Source organism: Phacochoerus africanus, chromosome 8 (assembly GCF_016906955.1).
Source record: "Phacochoerus africanus isolate WHEZ1 chromosome 8, ROS_Pafr_v1, whole genome shotgun sequence".
Classification (NCBI taxonomy): Eukaryota; Metazoa; Chordata; class Mammalia; order Artiodactyla; family Suidae; genus Phacochoerus; species Phacochoerus africanus.
The window spans coordinates 118437206-118461791 of NC_062551.1; the positions used below are offsets into that span (position 1 = coordinate 118437206).

The 24586-nt window shown below is 42.0% G+C and overlaps 1 protein-coding gene across 3 annotated transcripts in view; it reads left to right on the forward strand.

Moving 5' to 3' along the window:
* MAPRE2 (microtubule associated protein RP/EB family member 2) overlaps positions 1–24586 on the forward strand; it is a 167876-nt gene that overhangs the window by 54107 nt on the left and 89183 nt on the right. Inside the window, exon 1 of one of the 3 annotated variants that reach the window (XM_047794114.1) lies at positions 6623–6898. The exons of the other annotated variants lie outside the window; for them this stretch is intronic. Within the exon in view, the coding sequence (XP_047650070.1) occupies positions 6780–6898 (119 nt within the window). The 5' untranslated portion in view covers positions 6623–6779. Of the gene's footprint in view, positions 1–6622; positions 6899–24586 lie in introns of those variants that run through there. 3 annotated transcript variants of the gene reach the window in all.

Sequence of the window (24586 nt, forward strand, 5' to 3'; positions counted from 1 at the left end):
GGGTAAGTTCTTTAACTACTTGCCTCCTCTGACCGTTGGGATTTAAAATCGTTCCTTTCTCACAAGTTTCTGGGAGGATTAAGATACCTACCCAATTCAGACATAGCACTTGGCTCATAAAAAGTACTCAATAGATATTAGGGGTTGTGATTATAGTTGTTATTGTTGGAGAGAATTCCATATCTGGAGCAACAGATACTGAGAACCCTGCTACAAAGCGGTGGCTTCTACCATTGGTTTTAAGCCAAAGTCTTCTTGATGGCCATTCAAAGCTCTACACATTCTGGACCCTCTGTGATCTTTCTGACCTCATCTCCTTCAAATACCCTCCTACCCTGCAACACAAACACTCAGACACTCAAGTGTAAGATTCCTGAGAACAGAGAATTTTTGTCTGTTTTGTTCATTTATGTATCTCCAGGATCTGTTATTCCTAGCACATAGTAGGTTTTCACTAAATATTTGTTGAGTGAATGAATGAGCTCCAACACAAATATCACTGCCTTGGTGAAGTCTTTCCTGTCCCCCCGGCATGGTTACTTTTTTATATTCCTGTGGCACTTCATACATTTTTCAATTATAACATTTATCACATTGTATTTTTATGGAAAACATTTTTAAAATTCTTAAATTTAAGCAGATGGTATAATTCAAAAGCACATTTTTATTTAATAGACTGAAACCTCACATCGCACAAATTTGATTGATTGATTACAGAAATCATAATGTTCTGCAAGTTTGTAAATTACATTCCCATCATGTTCTATGAGTTATTCCACAAAATTAAGTCCAACCTTGAGGAAATCCAAGAAAAAGCAAATTAGAAAACAAATTCCAACACACAGAGGAATCTTCTCTTAAGCAATGGCACGTAATGTGTTTTGACATTACAGAAACCTTGCTATTTTACTAGCAAATAGGAAGGTGGCTTGCAAAATTCATGCTTTGTGCTGGAGTTCTCTTGTGGCTTAGCGGGTGAAGGATCCAGTGTTGTCACTGCAGCAGCTTGGGCCACTGCTGTGGCGCAGCTTCAGTTCCTGGCCTGGGAACTTCTGTATGCCATGAGTGTGGCCATAAAAGAAAAAAAAAATTCCTGCCTTGTGAACCTATCAGCATAGCTATTAAATGTGGCTGATAAATAATATGCAAAGACAAGTAATCTCAAAAGTCAGTCCTGGAGGAGCACACCTGCTCAGGGTGGCTTTGAAGGAGAGCTTTTTTCATATGGGGGAAAACATTCCTTATCTTTCTTAAATTAAACACTATTTCTAAAAGCCAGGAGGCATATACATATTATAGAATTCTCATCAGAGCTAAAGAAAGAACTAATAAAATCTTCTATGCTTCAGGGTTAAAGAGAGCAAAGGACCACTTTCATGTACATTTCTATGCCACCAATGTGATTTCAGGGCCAGCACCACTGGCTAGCCCATCATATGTTTATTTACTGCTACTCCATTTCGGGTGTGGAGCATATTTTAAGCCATTGATTGATAACCGGCCCCTGCCATTCCCCACTGGAAAATATCCTAGAACATACACTTGAGAGAAATTACTTGTCCCAGGGCAGCAATGGTGACTGCTAAGTGGAATCTTCTGTCTGCATTCGGAGGCGATAACAATCGAAATAAGCCCCCATCGAAGGTGGCAAGACAGCTGTGAATGCCTTTGACAGCAGTGATTATCAGCTTCAGTGAACACATTCTTAACCTGGAAAAGGCATCTGTGATGAGTAGGTACTGCTGGGACAGAATCAAGATTAACATCCATTCCTGGCTAATGATTTCCTATCTTCTCTGCTGCTGTAGTTCTGGATTTCTCAAATCCAAGGCAATGCAAAAATCCCTGTTTTAGGTGAGTCTCACATGTTGGAGAAGGAGAGAGGCAATGATTTCTGCCAAGATGCAATTATCAGTGCTTGCTGGCTGAAATCTCAAGAGAAACAGGACTGTGCTATAACCTAGGAACCCTGAAAATTAAAATCTGGGTCAGTGCCCAGTTCCATCTTCCTTGATAGGGCCTGTGTACTGGGATGGTTGCTGGTGTTTGTTTGTTTGCTTTTTGTGTGTGTGGTTTTTGTCTTTTTTTTTTTAAACTTCCTCTGGCTCTGTGTCTGCTGCTTAGTAATCCTGCTCTCCAAACACGCATTTTAAATATTTGTCTGACCTTTTTGGGGGAGGGGGTCTTGACCCCACTAGAATGGGGGCACTAGGCAGGATCTAGAGGTAGGATCAGTTCATCTGGTACCTAACAAATGCTTGTTAATTAACACAGTCACCCCTTCAATATGGCTGAGAGCTTTTCAGTGCAAATACTTGTTTATGCTAGTTCTTGCTGACTCTATATGCATGACCCTTAATTGAATGCGACTTCATTCCTTCAATTTCTCTTTTAGGTCAGAATATTCGTGGTCTTGCTAAGAATTAGAGTTTCCCTACTTGTTGAAGTTTCCTTTATTTTCTTCAGTAATCATTGATGGGTCTGATGGAAAATTCAACCTCCTAGAAAATACCTTTGAGAGCACCTTATCAAATCCAGTCAACATTTCTCCGCCTTTATCTGATTCAAATTTTCTGTGATGTTTGGCCCTAGAGATACCTCTCCTCCTCTCTGATACTTGCTTCTCCCCAGGCCCAGTAAAAGCAGTCCCTATAAGGAGTTGCCGTATCAGGAAAATCCTTTGCAGTTTCTTTGCAGGCTTTTTATTTTGGAGTGGGGAGGGTGCTACACCCACAGCATATGGAAGTTCCCAGGCCAGGGATTGAACCTGTGCCACAGCTGTAACCTGAGCCACAGCAGGGACAATGGGCAGGCTTCTTCTTCTTCTTCTTTTTTTTTGCTTTTTTTTAGGGCCACACCCATAGCACATGGAGGTTCCCAGACTAGGAGTCCTATCAGAGCTACAGCTACCAGCCTATGCCACAGCCACAGCAACCACAGCAGCCACAGCAACAACAGATCGGAGCCACGTCTGCAACCTGCACCACAGCTCATGGCAATGCCGGGTCCCCAGCCCACTGAGCAAGGCCAGGGATTGAACCCACAACCTCATGGTTCCTAGTCAGATTCATTTCTGCTGCACCAGGATGGGAACTCCCTTCTTCTTCTTTTTACACATTTTTTTATATAAAAATAACTCTTCTTTAAAAGAAGAGTTCCATCCTAGGCCTTCTCTTTCAGCTTCAATGAGAGTATGGATCATCCATGAGATAATTCCTCCAAATCATAATCTCCAAATCAAAGATATAGAACTTATTCCCTTATTCAGCAAATACGTAATGAACATCCACTGTCTGGGTAAAGCCTGGTGACCTCTCATGGTCACCACTAGAATATCCTATTAGGTACGTATCTGTGACTATGAGAATCTTTCCTCCAGAAGGACAATTCAATCTGTATTTCCTACCTTGATAAATGATACCATTATCCACTTGGTCACCCAAGCCGTAAACTTAGAATTCAATTGAAATATCTTTCTCCTTCTCTGCCCACCCTTAATCCCCATTGAGTCTGTGCCCACATCCAGTTAGTCCAGCAACTGAATAGTTCAGTTACATCCTCTGAATAGCTCAAATCTGTGCTTTCCTCTGCAACCGCTTGGCATTTGAGTTTTGGCCTTCATCACTGCTTGACTCATTTTCATCTTCTGCAACTTGTCTTACATCTTCCTGACATGCAAGTCTCACCATTAATTTCCCTCCCTAAGGCACTTCCTATTCCAAAATACTTTCCCAAGGAAGGTTGCACTTCTTAGCTTGGCTCCAGCACCTTCCTGCACCTGGTCCTGGCCCCATCCCCTGCCACCGTCTACTCTGTTCTCAGTCCATACTAAACAACTTGCTCTGACACCTTTTCCAACCTCTGTACCTAAGTATCTCCACTTGAGAATCTCTTTGATTCTCCTCCATACTACCATTCCTCTTTTAAAAGATGGATAAGTATGCCAACTTTGGGGGAGACAATGGGTAAGGCCATCTTCGCAGAGTCTCAAATGGGACTTTTGCCTCATTAGGCAAAGGAAAGTCCCTTAGGCTAAGACCAAAGCCAAAACCTCTCTAACACCTCCCTTTAGGGACCTGGAAATGGGAGAGCCTGCTTCTTCCCGCCTTTACCCCCTTCTTCCTACACTCAGCTGGGGTTGGAAAGGGTACTCCCCCCACCCCACCCCCAGCCTGTTCCACACCTTCCCTAGGTCCTAGCATCCTCCTTCCCAAATGGAATTTGCCCCCCTCCCCTTCTTCCTAGTGCTAAACTGGAGAATGGCTGCCAGGTCACCTGACTGATGGGGAGAGGAATGAAAACACATCTGTTTAATATTTTCAAATTATTCCCCCTGTTACCCTTGCATCTTGGAGGGTAATCACAAGTCTCCAGGGGCTGGCTCTCTGGGTCCCTCCTTAGTGGTGTGGTGCAGAGCAGTCCTGGGGGGAGATTTACAAGGGCTCTAAGGTACCTCCTCCACCTGCCTCAATACCCTGCCCCTCCCCTTTCAGCCCATCAACCCTAATTCCTGGTCACAGACCTCTCCTTCATGAACAGCCTAGAAACACTGAGAGCATTCTCTCCACAAAATTAGCTGGTAAAATCAATAAGCTCTGATACATCCAAATTCTGACAAATTTAGTTCCTATGATAATACTAATTATGTCACCTAGTACTTAAGTATGGGGTCACGGAAAAGTAAGTTATATACTACAGAGTCCCAAATGAGAGGGCGTGTGCTGAAAACATTGATTTGTAGACTGTGCCGTTTAACTTCAGACTGTCCTGAGAGAAAGGGGAAGCTTTTGTGAAAGAGAACAAATTAGTAAGGAAACTGACAGAGGCAGGTCAAGTAACAGAAATAGTAAGAGGAACTGTTGATCTTTGCAGCAGTCGGTACACTCTCCTCCCTTTTGTGCAATGTGAGGCGTGCGGTGTATCTCCTGTACTTAGTTATCTGTGTACCTCATTAAGTCTTAGGTCAGAATTGGGTCTTTATTGTATGAAAAAAAAACTTCTCATGTAAGCTGAGCTATGGCTGAAGGAATCAACTTGTGCACTGTGAATCCACTGGAGAAAGGAGAAAATAAAAGTATTAAAATATAGTTCAAGAGGAGAACGTAGATTGGGGGGGGATACCCCCTTATTTGAGATTATCATTACCATCTGGGTTGTAAACCATTTGATTCTAATTCTAGAAGCTTGATGCCAGAAATAGCTTATTACCAGGGAAATTTGCTGGAGAATTGTCAGAAATGACAAAGTTTTTGTTTGTTTTAATATGTGTCACAAAATGATAAAGATGGTAAGCCATACCATGATGTGAAGGCATGAGCCTAGTACTTTCTAATACATATATTTATTCTGTCTTCTACATCCCAATTCTTCCTTTTCCACCCCCACAGAAGGTTGGAGACCACTTTTGATAAGCAGAGAATCCTTCAAACTCTTTTCTTCTCTTGAAGGAAAACACTGAACACATCTGGAATCTATTCAGAATTTATAATCTAATCCATAGATTTTGCACAGTACTAGCAATTCTATTCACAGCTCCTCTTTTCACAGTGGTCATGTTGCGAGTACATAAAGTACTTGATTCTAACCTTGATCTGTAACATTTATGAGTTCACATTAAACACAGATCACTGCTGTCCAATCACATTGATAAAAGCATATCATTTTGAAGTTCCAGTACACCACTTCCTGGCTGTGTGACCTGCAGCATGTTACCTAATCTCACTTGTTTACTCCTCTTTAAAATAGGGATGATAATAATAATAGTACCTGTCTCAAAGCCAATGTATTTGAAAGCTGCCATTGCAGTGATACAGAACAGTCTGAATATTGAGAGCTTCCAGATACTAAATTGGATGTTCACTAGTTTAAAGAAAGTAAAATATACAACAAGGATTTAATTATCTGTAACAGGAGGCAATATAAGAATTTGAATTGGGAGGTTTTGGGTAACCATAATGTTTCTAAAATGGTGGTCATCTTTTTTTAAAAAAGACTCCCTTTGGGGAGTCTTCTGTGCAGCAAATCTCCTAATTTGCAATCTTTGATCTTATTCTTAACGTAAAGGTACACTGATTAGAAGGAAATCCAGCTTCCTCTTAGGTCTTCAGGTTTGGGGCTACTTTGGGGGTGGAGGTTGCTGCTGTTTGGAGAATGGGGAAGGAAGATGGAAATTTTAACCCCTTAGTCTGATATACTTTCTAGAAGCAGGCCACCAGGTCGACTTATATTTTCAGAAACCAGACCGGGTTTAATTTCCATAGCACAAGAACTTGGTATTGAAGGAGTTAAAGGGTCTCCCACACCCCTCTGCCAGAATCCTTCTTTTGTGTACACAGCTGCAGTGGGAGCTCGGGTTGGAAAGGAAATGGTTAGAGGAAGAGCTGGTTTTCAGACCCAGGCGCGTCTGCGAGGGGGGCCGGGGGTGGCCTGGGGTTTTACATGCCAGATGTGGGCCTGCCTGTGTGCCTGCCTGGAGCCGCTGGCGTGGTCACGCCGAGGCCCTGTGCGAATCCAGGCGAGGTGATGAGTTAGCGGGTTGCTATGGGAACGGGCCTGGCCACGTGATCAGAGTGCTGCTGCCTGCGCTTTGACGTCAGCAGCCGGGAGGGCGGGCCGCGAGAGGGCGGGGCGGGAGCCGAGCGGGGAGAAGGGAGCCGCGAGCAGCACGCAGGCGGCAGGCACGGTCTGCGCGAGGAGCAGGCGAGCGGGAAGGCGAGACGCAGCCACCTTCCTCACCAGCCAGCCCACAGAGGTTTGTTCCCATCCTCGGGAGTGCGCCAATGCCCGGGCCGACCCAAACCCTGTCCCCAAATGGCGAGAACAACAACGACATCATCCAGGATAACGGGACCATCATCCCTTTCCGGAAGCACACAGTGCGCGGGGAGCGTTCCTACAGGTAATGGGGCTGGCACGGGAGCGGCGCCAGGCGGGGGACCGCGGCGGGCGCGCGGAAATCCGCCCGTTATATAATGGAGCAGACGCTGCCCCCAGACCGGGCTGCAGACGTGCGTTTGTAAAGGCGGTAGTGATTATTTGCTATCTGTTTCCATGTGTCATGTTGGGTGTGCACGGAGGCTTTCCGATTGCAGATTGAAAGCATTTCATGAATAGGTTTGCCGCCTGCAAGGGGTCTCCCTCCATCGCTTTCCTTCCACATTGATGAAAAATGCAAGCAGTTTTCCCCCTTTCTCCAAAGGGAGATAGCCTGGAGCACTTCCTTTCCTCCTTCCTTTTTAGATTTTAAAGGAACCATGAGGTAGGCTGTGCCTGAAGACAGGGAACCAGGAGGATGGCGAGGAAAAGGTTTGCGCTTGCCCTGGTGTGTGTATGCAGGAAAGATGGAATCCTCTAGATTAAGCTGCAGTCTGTGATGTTGAACCGCCAGATTGATGGAGCTTTGTAAGAATTCTGCTCGCTGATTGGTGCAAGGATTGACAGCAGAGGTCACGGTGTCAGACATTGACCAAAATTTTCTTCATAGAACCCCAGGTTTATTAGAAAGAGACTGGACTGCAATGGACCTGAAAAGAACTGGATGCTGTTAAGCATTTTCTTAGGAGTTTATGGCCTCTGCATGGGTGGGGGCGCCCGCCCTTCTTATTTACAGTAGGAAGGTGATTCCTGGTATTTTGCTGAGATCTGATTTGAGGATGGGACTCATCTTGGTCATTGTATTGTGAGCCTTTTGATTAATGATCAGCCTGTATGTTGGCATCATTTTTACATTAGCATATCTGGCAATATGTTCTAGCAGATAAGCTCATTAAAATTGTTTGCATTGTTTGATAAGGATAACAATGTAATGGAGAATGCAGTTAGAGTCTAATGCAGCTCAAGGCCAGACTTGAAGGGAGACTGATAGCTATGCTCATATTTCCTCTGAAGTTCTTTTGTACTGGGGTAGTTATTTTTAAATGTTACCTTGATAACCGCTAACAATGCTTTTAGTTGGAGGCAGAGCACACAAACCTCTAAAACGCATCCTCTCAGCTAGTGAGCAACAGGAAATCACTCTTTAAAAAAAAAAAAAATGCCTTCAACCAAACATTCAGATGGTAGGATAGGCAGAATAGTCTGTGTCTAAATGTTGCGTAGTCATAAAATATGACCAAGAGTACCCCACTTCCTCCCTCTTTCACCAAAGAAACACTATTAGCTGACTCAAAAAAAAAAATTATAAGCAACCTTTGCCCTGTCATCTCTGGCAGTTACATAAATACTGAGAGTTAATTTTGGCTGTGCCCATGAGGTCACCAAAATCTCATGCCTATGGTTCCAACTAATATGTTGACATGATATCCTTACAGATTCCAAGTGCTTGTTATTCTCTTAATATAAACCAGAATTGGTCCACAGGCTCTGGGACTCTCCTTTTGGAGACCCATGTGATTGGAAAGTTGGGTCCCTTCTCTCCTTTACTCCTCCATCTTTCTCTGTGAACATTCCAAAGCTTAAAATAGAATTTAAAAACAAAAACAAAAACCCCAAGTTGCTTTTAATCCTCACTCACTTAAACTGTTCTTGTAGATAATAAATTTGAAGCCCTTATTTCTTAAATGATTTCATCTCTACCATGTAGGTAGCAGTTGCTTTTAAGACAGAGTGCGAATTTTACCACATGGGCCAAAGGCAGTTGCTTGGTTGGGTTTTATTAGTCATATGAATGAACTTGCAAGGGCAGTGGGAAATTGCTTGATGGAAAGGTTAAATGCTACCTTTGGTTGATGAATTCTTGCTTTCAAATAAAAATTTATTGTACAGAAGAAATTGGCACAGCATTGTAAATCAGGTATGCTTTAATTTAAAAAAAAAAAAGCATTCCACCCACTAAAAAAAAAAAAAATATGTATTTATCTTTTAAATTCAATCGAAGTTGTTATTTTGGTTTCCCGAATTATTTCCAATTTGTTCTGAGTCCTCCTGCTTGGTACCTGAAATTATGTGGAAAAACAAAACCGAATTTGTATAAAGATCTGACTGAGCAAAATCTTAAGTCACTAAGAGCATCATTGCATTTGTATTTTGCTTAATAGGATTATTGGACAGTAGAGTGAGAGATGTCATAGGTTAAAAGAAGAAAGAAGACTCCCCAATTGCATTTGTATTGTATTATACAAAGGGTGCACATGGCGACAGATGCACTTGATGTTTTCCTTGGTCCGCTTTTCTGTCAAAGTGGACAGCCAGAGTAGTGTAACTCCCACTTATTTTTTTGGAGGGGTGGAGGGGAAGGAAAAATATGACACATTTTTCTCTCCAGGAAGTGCTCCATAATTATGTTGGCATCCCGAGGCTGGAATAATATTGCCATTTAATTGCTGAGGAAACTTGGAAGACAATTTGCAATCCAGAGTAGAGATTTGACCATTTAAGTTTTGCTTTGGCTGTAGGTTCAGTATGGCCCCAAACAATGAGGTGTGCTTGACCGTGCCATAGGAATGCCATGGAAGGGTCAGGGTAAACCCAGAGCCTGGGGATGGTCAGAGGGAATCCTCCTTCCTGTTCTTTTCCTGACTTCTTGGTAGCTCCCCAGCAGGTCCTTCATCTTTGGCTTTATTGTGTGCATTTGCTCATTACATATAATCTGTCTCATTGCATTCTTATCAGTTTTTGTGAGGTTAACTTCACACGTTTAAAACAAAACCCATCTTAAAAGAGGTGTGTAAATACAAGAAGGATGCTGACAAGGGACTCTTTCAAGTGCTCCAGGACCAGAACACCCCTCACCTGGCTGGGAGCACAGAGAACAAGACCATTCTTTCCAGCCCCATTGAGGGGCAAGTGGTCACTCTTCCCAGCAGGAGACGTGGCTGTCATAACATTGACACCAGATTGTTTATAAATACGGATTGAATATGGTTCGTCACCCAGATATCTTAATCCAGGTGTCTCTTGCCATAAACAGAGCCTGTTTGTACAGCCTGGATGAGAAGGAGTGGGAAGTCATTATTGAAACAGAGTGCCCCTCAATAAGAAGAGCACGTTTCCTTTAGAAAATTACGCTTCCATTAGTAATTTCAACTGAAAAGAGCAAGTGCAAAAATGGTTCAGCAGAGCCGAGTGGATGTGTTCGCACGGCTCAGGTCCACTACTGAGTGATCGCCTTTTTGGCCCCAGCTTCCTCGTTGCATTCATGAGCACTAGAAATCATGTTTTAAGAGCTGCTTAAAAAATAAATGTGGTGTGGGCCTTGGAGGTGATGCTGTTTAATTCACAGAGCGAACAAATCAGGCTCTGGCTCTCCCGAGAGAGGTGACTCCCTATAGCTCTGTTTCTTGCAGATGCTCGTAGGAAATGAGATTTATTAACTGGCCCTCTGCCCACCGCATCTTTGTTTGCATACTCCAGGCTTTTAAGAGTGAATGTATAAGTCCAGAGGACTGGTTCCACATGGGTGTTTGAACATGCAACTACAGTAGCGTATGTTCTGAATACTTGAAAAAAAAAATACCAACCAGGATCAACTGTATATCAGGGAACTATACTCTGTATTTTGTAATAACCTATAAGGGAAAAGAATCTGAAAAAATACATACGTTCTTTTTTAATATATATACTCTTTTTCAGATTATTTTCCTTTATAGGTTAATGCAAAATATTGAATGTATATATGTGTGTATATATATATATAAGTGTATATATATATATATATATATATATATATATATATATATATATCTGAATCACTTTGCTGTTTACCTGAAGCTAATACAACATTGTAAATCAACTATACTTCAATTGAAAAAAAAAATTATTTGGCCCAGGAAACAGACTATAAAGAAAAGCAAAATGAAAACTTAATCCTAAAATATTGGCTCTGGTACCCAGCTATGCCAGTTTTGAAAAATGAATTTGTGGTCAGGAAAACTAAAAGAAATTGTGTGTCTGTGTGTCTTTGTGTTTGCACGCCAAAGATAGTTGTGAAGGTGTCTTCCATTTAATAGAAGCTGCTGTAACATGCGTTGCTTTAACCAGAATGTTGATTTCAGATCGTAGTCCCCCAAACAGCAGCTGCAGACAGCAGAAGTCTCTTTCATGCATCTCCATTGTGTATATATTAGTATCATCTGGATTTACTACTGTCATAGGAGGTTTTTTAAAGTAGTGATTTTTGTCTTCAATATTTTTCTTAGTTTTTTTAAAGGGTTCCTTGATTATTAGGTGCCCAATTTTGGGACTTCTTTTCAGGGTCCCCTGTCAGAGCATCAGTTAAGGGGATGGTCTTCAGGGTGCCCTTGGTGAGAGGCTCACCCCTGCTCAGCGGTGTTTATCACTGGTCTCATGTGTTTCCAGTGCGTTATCTTAGCAGAACAGTGGTTTGAGATGGTCCTCTGAATTTAGGAGGGCAATTTCCATAGGCATTATCTTTGCTGCATATATAAGAGACTTCTGAAGCTCCAATGAATAACCCCTTAAATTAGTGGGGGAATTTTGGAACTCTTCTAAATATTCCATTCAGTTTGGAGAATTAATTTGGACAAAAACATGAACATCTTACTCTGGCCAAGCTCTTTGCTAGAACCTTGAGTTCTAGCAAAGTCAGATGTGTGAGCAGTTGTTTCGTAACTGGTTGACTGTTGTGAATATTTGGCTTGGTATGATAGCAAAAGTGGTTTGCATTTCCTGAGCCCATAATGACTCAAAGTAGAAAAAGATACCCTCAAAGCTCATATGATGTAGGAAGCTAAAAATCACTGTTCGAGACCTAATGTTTGGGTGAAAAGACTGGAGACTTTAGAATCAGAATTTTCACTGGCCTGGCAGGGTGTGTGTTGGGCAGTAGTGGGGAAAGGAATGTAGGGGCATTGGAAGGCAGGCAGGGTGACCAGAACCTGAAAAGAGAAAGCCACTGAAAGACAGCATGATAAAAACAGAAACGCAGGCTGAAATTGATCTGTTTTTCAGTGAGAGTTGAAAGGAAGATGGAATCTTCCATTGCCCCGCCCTGAAGTGTCCATAATTCTAGAGAATGCTTAATTTGCTCAAAGAGAGAACTCTCCAGCTCTAATGCAGGGCTTAGGACAAGGTTGGTAGGTATTCCTGGCTTTAGTCATCTTTCCCTCAGTAGAAGCAATCAATGCAGCTTCATCCCATAACAGGACTGGTATTTAGGTCAGATGGCATCTCCTGTATTTGCAGATGCTCACTGCATAGCGGTCTTAGAGGACTGGCTGTTGTATAGAGTTTAAACTTTTTTTTTTTTTTTTTTGGCCGTCCCACAGTATGCAGAGTTCCTGGGCCAGGGATTGAACTTGAGCTATAGCAGGGATCTGAGCCACAGCAATGACAATGTGAGATCCTTAACCCGCTAAGCCACCAGGGAACTCCAAGTTTACACTGTTTTGATCCTCCCAAACCCAGAAGCAAGGTATCTGGTATTTTACCCTATGAAGGATCCTTCTGAGTCATTTTACACTAGAAAACATGCAGATGTGACTGATGAAACTTCTCAGAATGCCCCGCATGGCCCTGGGGGCCAGTTCTTCCTACAGCTCGAAGGTGATCACCTTGATGGCAAGCTCTGGAGTGGACTGAGAGTTCAGTCTGGATGGTGTGGATTTGTTTACTTTAGAATTTTGTCAGTTTCTATGGAAAGGAATTGATTTGCCCCTCTCCCTAGAAAAGCATCTTTTTCCACAATAAAATTTGTCAGACTATTCATGTTAGAATAGTTTTATTCCTTGAATTTAGACTGTCTTTCAGCTATTAGCTTTTGTAATACTGAACTGGATGTGTCATGGTCTATTAGTTTCTTTTTTTGATTGAAGTATAGTTGCTGTGCAATCTTATATAAATTATAGGTATACAATATAGTGATTCATAATCTGAGGTTGTACTCCATTTATGGTTATTATAAAATATTGGCTATCTTCCCTGTGTTGTACAGTATATCCTTGCAGCTTATTTTGTACCTAATAGTTTGTGCCTTTCTCCCTTCCCCCTATATTGCCCCCTCTCCTTCCCTCTCCGTACTGGTAACCACCAGTTTCTTCTCTGTGAGTGCTTCTTTTCTGTTATATTCACTAGTTTGTTGTGGGGCTTTTTTTTTTTTTTTGGTCTTTTTGCCTTTTCTAGGGCTGCTCCCTCGGCATATGGAGGTTCCCAGGCTAGGGGTCTAATCAGCGCTGTAGCCGCCGGCTTGCAGCGCAGCCACAGCAAAGCAGGATCCGAGCTGCGTCTGCAACCTACACTGCAACACCGGATCCTGAACCCACTGAGCAAGGCCAGGGATCGAACTCCCAACCTCATGGTTCCCAGTCAGATTCGTTAGCCACCACAGGAACTCCTGTTGTGTTTTATAAGTGGTATCATAGTGTTTGTCTTTCTCTGACTTACTTCACTTAGCATAGTACCTTCAAATTTCATCCATATGCTGCAAATGGCTAAATTTTATTCTTTTTTATGATTGAATAGTGTTCCATTGCATGTATATGTGTGTGCATGTATATATATATATATATAGAGAGAGAGAGAGAGAGAGACATCTGGTTTTATTTATATATATATATGTATGCATGTATGTGTATATATAGACACATTTTTATCCATTCATCTATTGATGAACACTTAGGTTGCTGCCATATATTGCCTATTGTAAATAACGCTGCTATGAACATTAGAGTGCGTGTACCTTTTCAAATTAGTGGTTTTGTTTCACATGTTTACCCAGGAGTGGAATTGCTGACTCCTATGGTAGGTCTCATCCAGTATCTTAAGCACTATTCCAGCAGCCCTTTTCCTTGGAACATTCCACACGTATCCCATTGGGATCACTGGAACCTTGTTTCTTAGCTCATGTAAAAATTCTCATTGTTTGGGAATTCCCAGGTGACGCAGCGGGTTAAGGATCTGGTGTCACTGCTATGGCTCGAGTAGCTGCTATGGCGCAGATTTCAATCCCTGGCCTAGGAACTTTCATATGCCACGGGTGTGGCCAAAAAGAAAAAAAAAAATTCTGATTGTTTTATCTTGGCGTTTTTGACCCTTGGAATTTATATGGTGTTGAGATAATTCTTTCAAAATGGAAACCTACTATTTGCATAGTCAAAAACTAAAATTATGTGACTTTCACCTTGCAGCACAAATCAAAGCCATTTCTCCTAAATATGTTTTTGTTGGATGCCTCCCCAGAGATGATCGTTTATTTTCATGGAAATAAATCATTAGTATGGTAAAGATTAAACAGAGTTTTATAGGCCACTAAGAAATAATTTCTTAGTAGGTTACTAACTAAAAAAAAAAAAAAAACGCTTGTGCATTTTCAGTGTCAAATCTCCCCAGGCTAATTAGGACTTTATTCAGTTGAACCAGGACAAACTCATTTAAAGATGTATGTTGTTTTTTTCTAAAGGAGCAGAAGGTGGTGATAGATTCTTAGGATGGTCAAGTTGATGGCTGATTTTAGTGATGGATGCTTTTGTGTAATTCATCAAGTAAAGGAAATGTAATATGTCATAGAGAGCCCAATCTTTGTTACTTCCAGACCTCATTTGGTTCGGGCAGGTAAAATGTGCCGAAAGAGCAAGATTTGGGCCATGACTTGGAACAGAAGAGGAATAGGGCCAGAGACTTGAGCATGAAGAGTATGTCTTGTAAATATATATTGTGCATTTGTGGAAATCTGTCAAACTCGTGACCTTGTGTAGAGGATTGGCCCCGAGGTTTATGGCCAACGTTTCATCAGCCTTTAAATGACAGTGCCCTTCCTGTGAGGGACACCTTAGATTTTTGTGATCACCTTTTGCTTTTCCTAGAAGTAGTGCTTGTTATTGTTCCATAACACATTAACTCTTTGTTCTTGACAGTCAGCCTACTCTGGCAAAGCCCTGAGAGGTAATTTGTCAAAAAATGCCAGAGGCATTGACATCTCAGGGGGGCTTCTTTGGCTCACAGTTCTTCTTGGGTTACACAGTACTGTCCCCCGATTAAGAGCCCCTTGTGGTTCCCTGCAAGGTTTGCATTGGGTGCTCAGCACATCAGGAGAAAACGAAGCCCCTGAAGTGGGCTCCTCTCCCCTGCCTCAATCTTCTTCCTTTGTCATTTTGGAAGACCAAAAGGTGTTTTCAGATGGCTAATAATAAAATCTTTAAAATTTCCACTCTTGAAATAATTTAACAATTACCATTTTATTAAAATTTAAGGCATAGCAGATGTAACATAACATTGTAAATATCTATCCTTTGATAAAAGTTAAAATGAAATAAAATTTAGAAAACAGTTAAGCCTAGAAACAATGAAAATCTTACCAAAAAAATACAAAATTTAAGAAAAAAAGAAGCATTGCAGACAAACAACTACTGTGAGAAATGAGAAGTGACAGTGGATTTAATTCCTTGCATTGCATTTGTAGACAGAAATCTGCATCTCGGATGAGTAAAAAGTGATGGAATACAAATAATAATAATAATAAAGCCAAAATTCCAACAGTCTTCAGCAACCTTACCAGGATCCTTCTATATGCTCCGCTCTGTGTTGGGCCATCGAATTCAAAGATAAATCATGCACAGCCCCTCCTTGAAAAGCCCCCAGTATTGGGAACAACAGGCAGGGAGGCAGTGCTTGATGGCAGAAATCTCAGGTGAGAGGCACGTCTGACCCCAAGAAAGTAAATCTGTGATTATTGTACTAATACTTGGCAAGGGCAAAATTACCACTGCTGTAACTTTTAAAAGCTTTCCGAAATAGTGCATGGAATTTAAAACTGTGTTAGAGTGCTATGTCCTCTGCTGTGACCTCTGTGAATAAGTTTTAATCTGGCCCTGAGGTATAGGTTTGAGCCCTGTTGAGTGATGGGAGGGTGGGAAGTAGGAAGATGCTGGGAAGGTTACATCTCCCTTATGAAAAGTCACTTGAGGAAGAGTCTAAGGCTTATTACCTCTTTGGATCCCCAAGTGTTTATGAGATTTGTAATGACTATCACTACATTAAAAATAGTTCAGTATATTGGAGTTCCCATCGTGACTCGGCAGAAACAAATCTGACTAACATCCATAAGGACACAGGTTCAATCCCTGGCCTCGATCAGTGGGTTAAGAATCTGGCATTGCCATGAGCCGTGGTGTAGGTCACAGGCACGGCTCATATCTGACGTTGCTGTGGCTGTGGTGTAGGCCAGTGGCTACAGCTCTGATTCGACGCCTAGCCTGGGAACCTCCATATGCCGTGGACCAAAAAAAAAAAAAAATAGTATACTAAATTTTATGTTAAAAATATATATTCATATTTCTTTGATGTGCATGGAGAAACTGAAAGAATATAAGCTAATCACAGTGGAACTGGACATACAGGTCCCTGTGTGCCTTTCCATGTTTGAAAACGAATTGAAACTCTATAAATGCGCTACCTAATCAATCAGTGGTGTTTCACCTGACCCCTTAGTAGCATTTTAAAAATTAAATGAGTTTTGGTTTTTAACAGTTTTACGTGCTGCAGTATTTTGGGAAGCATCTCAAAACGTCCGTGAACTTGGAGTCACAGGGATGATGTTAAAAGATTTGCCTAACCGCAAGTACCACTCTTACCTTGAAACAGCATCACGAATCCCAAATGAGACGTGCTCCTACAGCATCCATCCCTCCGGGTTTGACATGTAGCTTTCACACAGAGTCCATGTTTTGTTTCATTTTCTCTGGAGTCCATGGAAGCTACGGTCAGTGTTGTTTTGTGATTCGGCCAGCCTGCTTAGTATGCTCTGTGAATCTTGCACGAACTGCAGAATAATCCTCAGTGACGATTCTTCGTCGGTACCCTCTTTGGATGTTTGTTTTCTTATTTATTGAGCACCTGGTGTGTGTCAGATATTGTATAGGGGCCCTGAAAATGTGAGATTGCAGGTTATGGCCGTTTTTCAGCCACTCTGCTACTGTCCTCTGCTCCCCCTCACCCCACCCCCCACTCTGAGTCTGACGGCCCTGCTTATGAAAGTTATTGAGCAATATCTGGCCTCGATGTGACCCCCGCGATCGTGCTAGACTCCAGCCAGGAAACAAGCCATCTGCGTTTTCGGCCCTCGCTGTTCCTGCCCCTCACACGCCAGTCGGGGTGCAGGCGGAGTGGACCCCGTGGAGACTGACCAATTACAAATAAACAAAAGGAAAGCTTTGAATCCGTTATCCTAGCTATAGGGCCCTGCTACTCACTGCCAATAAGCGTGAAATAGAAAGCTTGTGGAGCTCGAGAGCCAGTGTCGTGCCAGAGGAAGGGGAGAAGAGAGAGTGATGGGTGGGTGCTGGCCAAGGGGGGCCAGCCCAGTGCAGGTGAGGGCTTCTTGGGGTGGATGTGCCAGCCCCTCCCACCTCCCTGTTTCTGGGGCCTAGTAAATCTGTCCCTCTAAGATGTATTCTCCAGAGAGAAGGAAAAAGAGATGAGCATCATCAGCTGGCTAGGCAGGGGCTTGAGGACAAGAGGGCATAGCGACCTGGTTAGTCTTTCCAGCATCCCTAGAGGGGCTCCAGTAAATGGGAAAGCAGGTTTGGTATTTGGGCAGACAGCTTTTCCCTCCCTGGAATTTCTGACAGGCCGATAGCACTGTCATAAGATTGACTTTAACCTGTCAGCGTGAGTAACAGTGAAGTACCTTCAGCCAGCATGGTGAGTGTCATTGCTACCTCAACTCCAGTTCAAAACTTGGTCTGCCACTGCCCTGCCCCCCAACCCCTTAAGACTAGATGGGTCTCTCAATGTCCCGGATTGCTGATTGCTGCTTCGAGAGGTGGGGGGTGGGGGTGGGGTAGCAGGCAAAGCTTGGGCTCTGGTGAGAGACTTATTTTCTATCCAGATCCACCTGTCTCTGACTCTTTCATCTAGGGCAAATTTTGTAGCCTCTCTAAGCCTTACTTTCTTAATGTGCAAATGGAAATGATAATAGCATCAACCTTACAGAGTTCTTAATGAAGATTTAAATGAGATGTGGAATATAAAATATACCAAGCAGTGAATCATACAAAGTAAATGCCTTTAAAATTGTTAGCTTGTATGGTTGCTTATTATTTCAATGTACTCTTTTACTCTGTCTTTGTAATTAGCTGTGATCTCTGAGTCCTCGGTACCTGCTATAGTACCTGGCACATAGTAGATGTTCATTAAACATCCAAATTGAGTCTGGAAAAATTCAAACAAGTTATACTGTGGTTTCCCTTACCTTGTCAACTTTATCGAGTATCAATTTTATATACAGTAAACTACATCCTTTTAAAGTGTAAGATTCACTGTGTACTGGCAGGCTGCATGCCCTTGAAGCCATTACTCCCAAAAGATTGATGGTACTGTTCGTAGGTCATTTCTCCTCTGTCCACAGCCCCAGGCAACCACTTCTCAGCTATCTATCACCATAGGTTAGACTACATTTTATGTAAATGGAATCCCACAGCTTGTACCCTTTAGTGTCCGACTTCTTTTGTTTGGCATAATGCCTTTGAGATTCACCCATACTGGGCTTGTCAGCAACTTATTCCTCTTTGTGGCCCAGTAGTATTCCATGGTATGGCTCTGCTATGTTGTTATCAGTTACCATCTGGTGAATATTTGGGTTGTTTCCAATTCTCCACAATGATGAATAAAACTTCTATGGTTATTCGTGTACAAGTCTTTATGGAGCAAATGTTTTTTCATTTCTCTGAGGTAAATACCTAGGAATGGAATGGTTGTGTAATGTAATTAGTTTTCAGAAACGTAAGAAACTGCAAATAGTTGCCCAAAGTGGTTATACCATTTTCACATTCCTACCAAAAGAGTAGGAGAGTTCCATTTGCTTCACATCCTTGTCAACACTTGGTATTGTCAGTCTTTTAAATTTGGCCGCCCTTGGAGTTCCTGTCTTGGCTCAGTGGTTAACGAATCTGACCAGCATCCATGAGGATGCAGGTTCGACCCCTGGCCTCACTCAGTGGGTTAAGGATCTGGCATTGCCGTGAGCTGTGGTGTAGGTTGCAGATGTGGCTCGGATCCCACATTGCTGTGGCTCTGGTGTAGGCTGGCAGCTGTAGCTCCAATTAGACCCCTAGCCTGGGAAACTCCATATGCCACGGGTGCAGCCCTGAAAAGACAAAAAGATAAAAAAATAAATAAATTTGGCCACCTTTATGAATGTGTGCAAATATCCTGTCGAGATTTTAATTTGTTTTCTTAATGATTAATGATGTTCAGTGATTTTTTTTTTACATGTTTTTTGGTCGTTTATATATATTTTTTGGTGGTATATATTCTGATCGCTTGCCCTTTAAAAAATATGTGGTTTATTATTACATGAAGATTGTAAACAGTATAATCTGGATAATATGATATAGTATTGACTTAGATTTTAATGGATTTGAGTCTTGTGTTCTTAACCTAACTATAAGCCTCTCAAGAAAAAGAAAAGTTGTTTCTACTTGCTCTGTATCCATAATACCTTTTCTAGAAATTAGGTCCAGCTCTCAGTGAGTACATATTAAATGATCATATTAAAATAGACTGCAAAATAATAACGGGAGCATTATTTTAACTCTGGGAAAAGCCACTAAAAATCCACTTTAAAAGTTTATATGAAAGGGTTAAATTTAGGTGCTGTGTTTTCTCTGGGGCCTTGATGGATACGAGGCACTCTTTTAATTTTGTGGAGAATAACCCTAATTTGGTAGGTATTCTTTTCTTTGTATTGAGGGTCCACTTAACAATGAATCAAACTTACCACTATAGGAGTTCCCTTGTGGCTCGGTGGGTTAAGGATCCAGTGTTGTCACTGCAGTGGCTCTGGTTCAGCTGTGGCGAGGGTTCTATCCCTGGCCCAGGAACTTGTGTGTGCCACAAGTGGGGCTAAAAACAACAAAAAACTTTACACTATAAAATGTAAAAGGAAGAGTTCCCTTCATGGCTTAGTGGTTAACGAGCCTGACTAGCATCCATGAGGATGTGGGTTTGATCCCTGGCCTCTCTCAGTGGGTTAAGGATCTGGCATTGCTGTGCGCTGTGGTGTAGGTTGCAGACGCAGCTCAGATCTGGCGTTGCTGTGGCTCTGGCGTGGGCCAGCAGCTACAGCTCTGATTCGACCGCTAGCCTGGGAACCTCCATATGCCATGGGTGCAGCCCTAAAAAGACAAAAAAAAAAAAAAAAGAAAAAAAATGTAAAAGGAAAACGTGTAGAAATGTTACAACAAGGGACCATTTTCATACCTCGAAATTTGGCCCAGGATAATCAAAGCATTACATGCCTTCTCCCTTCTGCCTTTTTTTTTTTTTAAATTCTAGGGCAAACATCCTCTAACTCTTGCTCACTCCTTCTCATTCTGTCTAATATGGCATTTTTGTTGTTGCCAGTTTGGCTCCTGGCTTCTCAAAACCCCTAAGGAGAAAGTGCCTCAAGTAGACTTTAGAAACTGGGGGAGTTCCCATTGTGGCTCTGTGGTAACGAACCCAACTAGTATCCATGAAGACACAGGTTCAATCCCTGGCCCTGCTCAGTGGGTTAAGGATCCGGTGTTGCTGTGAGCTGTGATGTAGGTCACAGATGCAGCTCAGATCCCGAGTTGCTATGGCTGTGGTGTAGGCTGGCAACTACAGACCCGATTTGACCCCTAGTCTGGGAACTTCCCCATGCTTGCAGGTGCAGCCCTAAAAAGACCAAAAAAAAAAAAAAAAAAGGATTTAGAAACTGGGAAGGAAAAGCTCTTTAAGGACTTAGGTTTACCTAAAAGGATCTGCTGAGGGCCCTTGTGATTTTCGAAAGGGTAGGAATGCTTGGCTTCCAGAATCTTTTCAGCTGAAAACCAAATTTCCTAACCACATGTGTTTCAACATCCAATGATATTATAAAATACAAGATCACTTAGGATTTCACAAATGCCCTAGTCTACTAGTAGATTTTGAGTGAAATTTATTTCATCAATTGCTTAACTCATTTTATTGCAAAACCTTGAGGCCCGCTTTCAGATGTTCCTGCATCCATGATGGCAGTAACCTCTTGCTGTCTCTGTCATAGATGATTATTTTCTGTGTTCTGTTTAGGACAGTGGGTCACAGCCACTTGGGTATCAGTTGAGAGTTGAAAGTGTTCTTTTTGCCTTAATTGAGGTTTTTCCACGAAGGGAAGCCAAACACTACTTGACAGGACATCCGGTGACTCCCTTAGTTTTCGATGGCCAAGGACATAACTTTTTTTTTTTTTTTTTTTTAAGTAAAATGATTGCTTGCTTCCTTTCCTGTTAACAAGGGAGCCTGGAAGTGATGATGGCCCTTTGGCTTTAAGGATTGTAACTAGCAAACAACTAAACCTCGCTTCAAAATCACCTAAAGAATTATAGGACATAGCAGAATGTCCAGGTCTTGGTCTGTGAGCCAGCAGTGGTTTGGTCATTGTTCGTATTTAAGTGACTGCCAGTTCAGTATTTAACTGACTGCCAGTTCTCTTCTCCTGAAATTATACTTAACTGAAAAAGAGAGGAAACAACCAAACTAGAAGCTGTCGGAATTAAATCTGTTAACATAAAATCTGGAATCAAGCATATTAGATTATATCTGAACAATGAATGTAGTGCAGATACTACACGTGGAGAAGATATGGAAAATATAGTATGTTGAGAGAAGCAAGCTGATTAGTACAAAAGTGTACCTGCAGCTGGTTTCCTGCAGCGGCCACAACAAATTGCCACAAGCTAGGTGGCTTAAAATGGATTCACTCACAGTTGTGGAGTCTAGAAGTCTGAAATGAAGGGCTTAGCAGGGCTCTATATATACTCCTTCTGAAGGTCCCAGAGGACATCCTTCTTTGCCTCCTTTCTGCCTGGTGGCCCTGAGAGCTCCTTGGCTTGTAGCCGCATCTCTTCAATTTCTGCCTCTGTTATCACTTGACCTCATTCCCTGTGTGTCTGTGACTCTCTGTCTCCAAACAGCCTTCTCATATAAGGGCACTAGTTGTTGAATCTAGGGCCCTATCATCCTCTTAACTAATTACAGCTTCAAAGGCCCTATTTCCTGCTAAGATCACATTTTGAGGTTTCAAAGGGATGTGAATCCTGGGAAACACTGTCATTCTAGTGTATGTGAATATATGTGTGTATGTATGTGTGTATAGCCATTTCTTAAAATGTATATGCAGAAAGGACAGACTCAGATAAAAGGTCTTTAATTTTATTTTTATCTTTATTTTTTATTTTTTTTCTGTAGTAAAAATGTACTGATTTTTTAATATAAAAATCTTTTTATAAATAAAAAATACTATTTTGACATCCATTTTTTAAAAAGTTTTGTGTTTTATGTATCTATATGCACCAGTGGCATATGGAGGTTCCCAGGCTAGGGGTTGAATCAGAGCTGTAGCCTCTGGCCTACACCACAGCCACAGAATACCAGATCCGAGCCTCGTCTGCAGCCTACACCACAGCTCATGGCAATGCTGGATCCTTAACCCACTGAGCGAGGCCAGGAATCAAACCTGTGTCCTCCTGGGTACTAGTCGAATTTCTTTCCACTGAGCCATGACGGGAACTCCAAAGACAGTAATTTTTTAAACTAGCCTTTTTCCTTAAATTTGTTTTCTTTATCTCATCAACTATTATGAGATCTTGTTAACCTTAAGTTAAAATAAGAATTAATCCTTTGTAGCATATATACACACACAAAATATATAGAATCAATATTTTATGGTGTTGTGTTCACTATGCTTATTATAACAATAGCTGAAACTGAAGTTATGTCAACTAGGTCTTTGAGACATTGGGTCAACCAGTGTGATAGCAGGTCTTTGTTTTAAGTCTGGGGAGCCAAAAAAAAAAAAAAAAGTTACTAGTTCTACTCAGTTGCTGAATTTAAAATATGTTTTCAAATCTCTCAGTTAAATTAATCCTAGGAACCTAGAACCCAGTCATGAGGGTGAGAGGGGGAGGCATTTTGCCAAAGTTCATCTGTTCAAATTGGCTCAAATACTGGGTAACTTTTAACACACAGATTCACTCTTTTTTTTTTTTTTTGGTCTTTTTAGGGCCGCACTTATGGTATATGGAGATTCCCAGGCTAGGGGTCTAATCGGAGCTGTAACTCCCGGCCTACACCAGAGCCACAACAACACCAGATCCAAGCCGAGTCTGCAACCTACACCACAGCTCATGGCAATGCCGGATCCTTAACCCACTGAGCGAGGCCAGGGATTGAACCCACAGCCTCATGGTTCCTAGTCGTATTCGTTTCCGTTGCACCATGATGGAAACGCCCAGATTCACTCTTGAACTAACTTCATTTACTCATCAAATGCCTCTAGACTTTCCCGTCTGTAATAACATCTCTAGTTATTTAGTCAAGTAGTTTATAGGTCTTCTCATAAGTAATTTCCTTTCCCTTCATTTTTTTCTGAATGCTCATTAATCAACTGTTACTTTTTTGTCTTTATCACCAAGTTTAACAAAACATTCTGAATTCAGCAGAGACTACAGCTACCCCCCCCAACACACATACACTTGTTAAATTGCAACAGAGTAAATTTTGTCCTTTGTCCCTGTGAATCCTCATACTGCAGAATCAAAAAGGGGATCTTCAGTGCTAGAAACTTATGTGTCTCCCCTCTTTCCCAAACCCATGTGTCTGCCGCTCTGGTGTTTCTGAACCTGGCTTACTGTGAAATGGCACTGTTCTTACTCATCTTTTACCAAGATTCTCAGTATCTGCCCTTCCTTCCGAGAATTGTAGTGTTCTTACACTGATGCTGGAAATGTTTTACCTTTGACCTGTGTCAAGGCAGCAGATAGAAGAGCCCAGAGGTGCTGCAAGTGTGTGTGTGTATATTTTGATGCAAGTCTATGAGCCTTTTCTTCATTCCAGTAAAGGCACAGAAATGAGTTCATTTGCTTAAAAAAAGTATCTCTTCTCCTTCAGTATACAAGGCAAATAGGACTGGTGTCTGGTTGCCCAAGCAAGAGTAGCAGGAAAGTTGGGAAGAGGAGATAAGGATGGATTCCGACCTGGGATGGAATTGTAGACACATGGGGGAGACCTAGTCTCTGGCCTAAATGAATCATTTCACCTGAGAGAGGAAGTTTCGGGAATGATGGCCTGGGGAACTGGTGATGACATCGTGCTTGTAGTTGTAATAGAATTTCCCTGCTGCTACATGAGTGTGGCTGACTATTACTAATTGTAGCTCAAATGACTGTAGTTTCCATTTCCTGTTCTCCTAACAGGCAGCGGTCTTGTATGTTAATTCACAGGATGTGCTCTGGGGTTGGGAAGTGGGTTTGAGGTAGAGGCTGATCAGTACCTTGTCAACTCAAGATAATATTTAAGAAGCTTAATGTTACCCTGTTTCCCAGTTTGAAATTGGCCCTTTTTTTTTTTTTGCTTTTTTAGGGCCGCACCTGCAGCTTATGGAAGTTCCCAGGCTAGGGGTCGAATTGGAGCTACAGCTGCCAGCCTCCACCACAACCACAGCAAAGCCAGAGCCAAGCTGTGTCTGCAACTTAACACCACAGCTCTCGGCAATACTAGATCCTTAACCCGCTGAGCAAGGCCAGGGATCGAACCCACATCCTCATGGATACTAGTCAGATTTGTTTCCACTGAGTCATGACGGGAACTCCAAAACTGACCATTTTGGTTCTGTGTTGGAGTCTTCTACAGAACG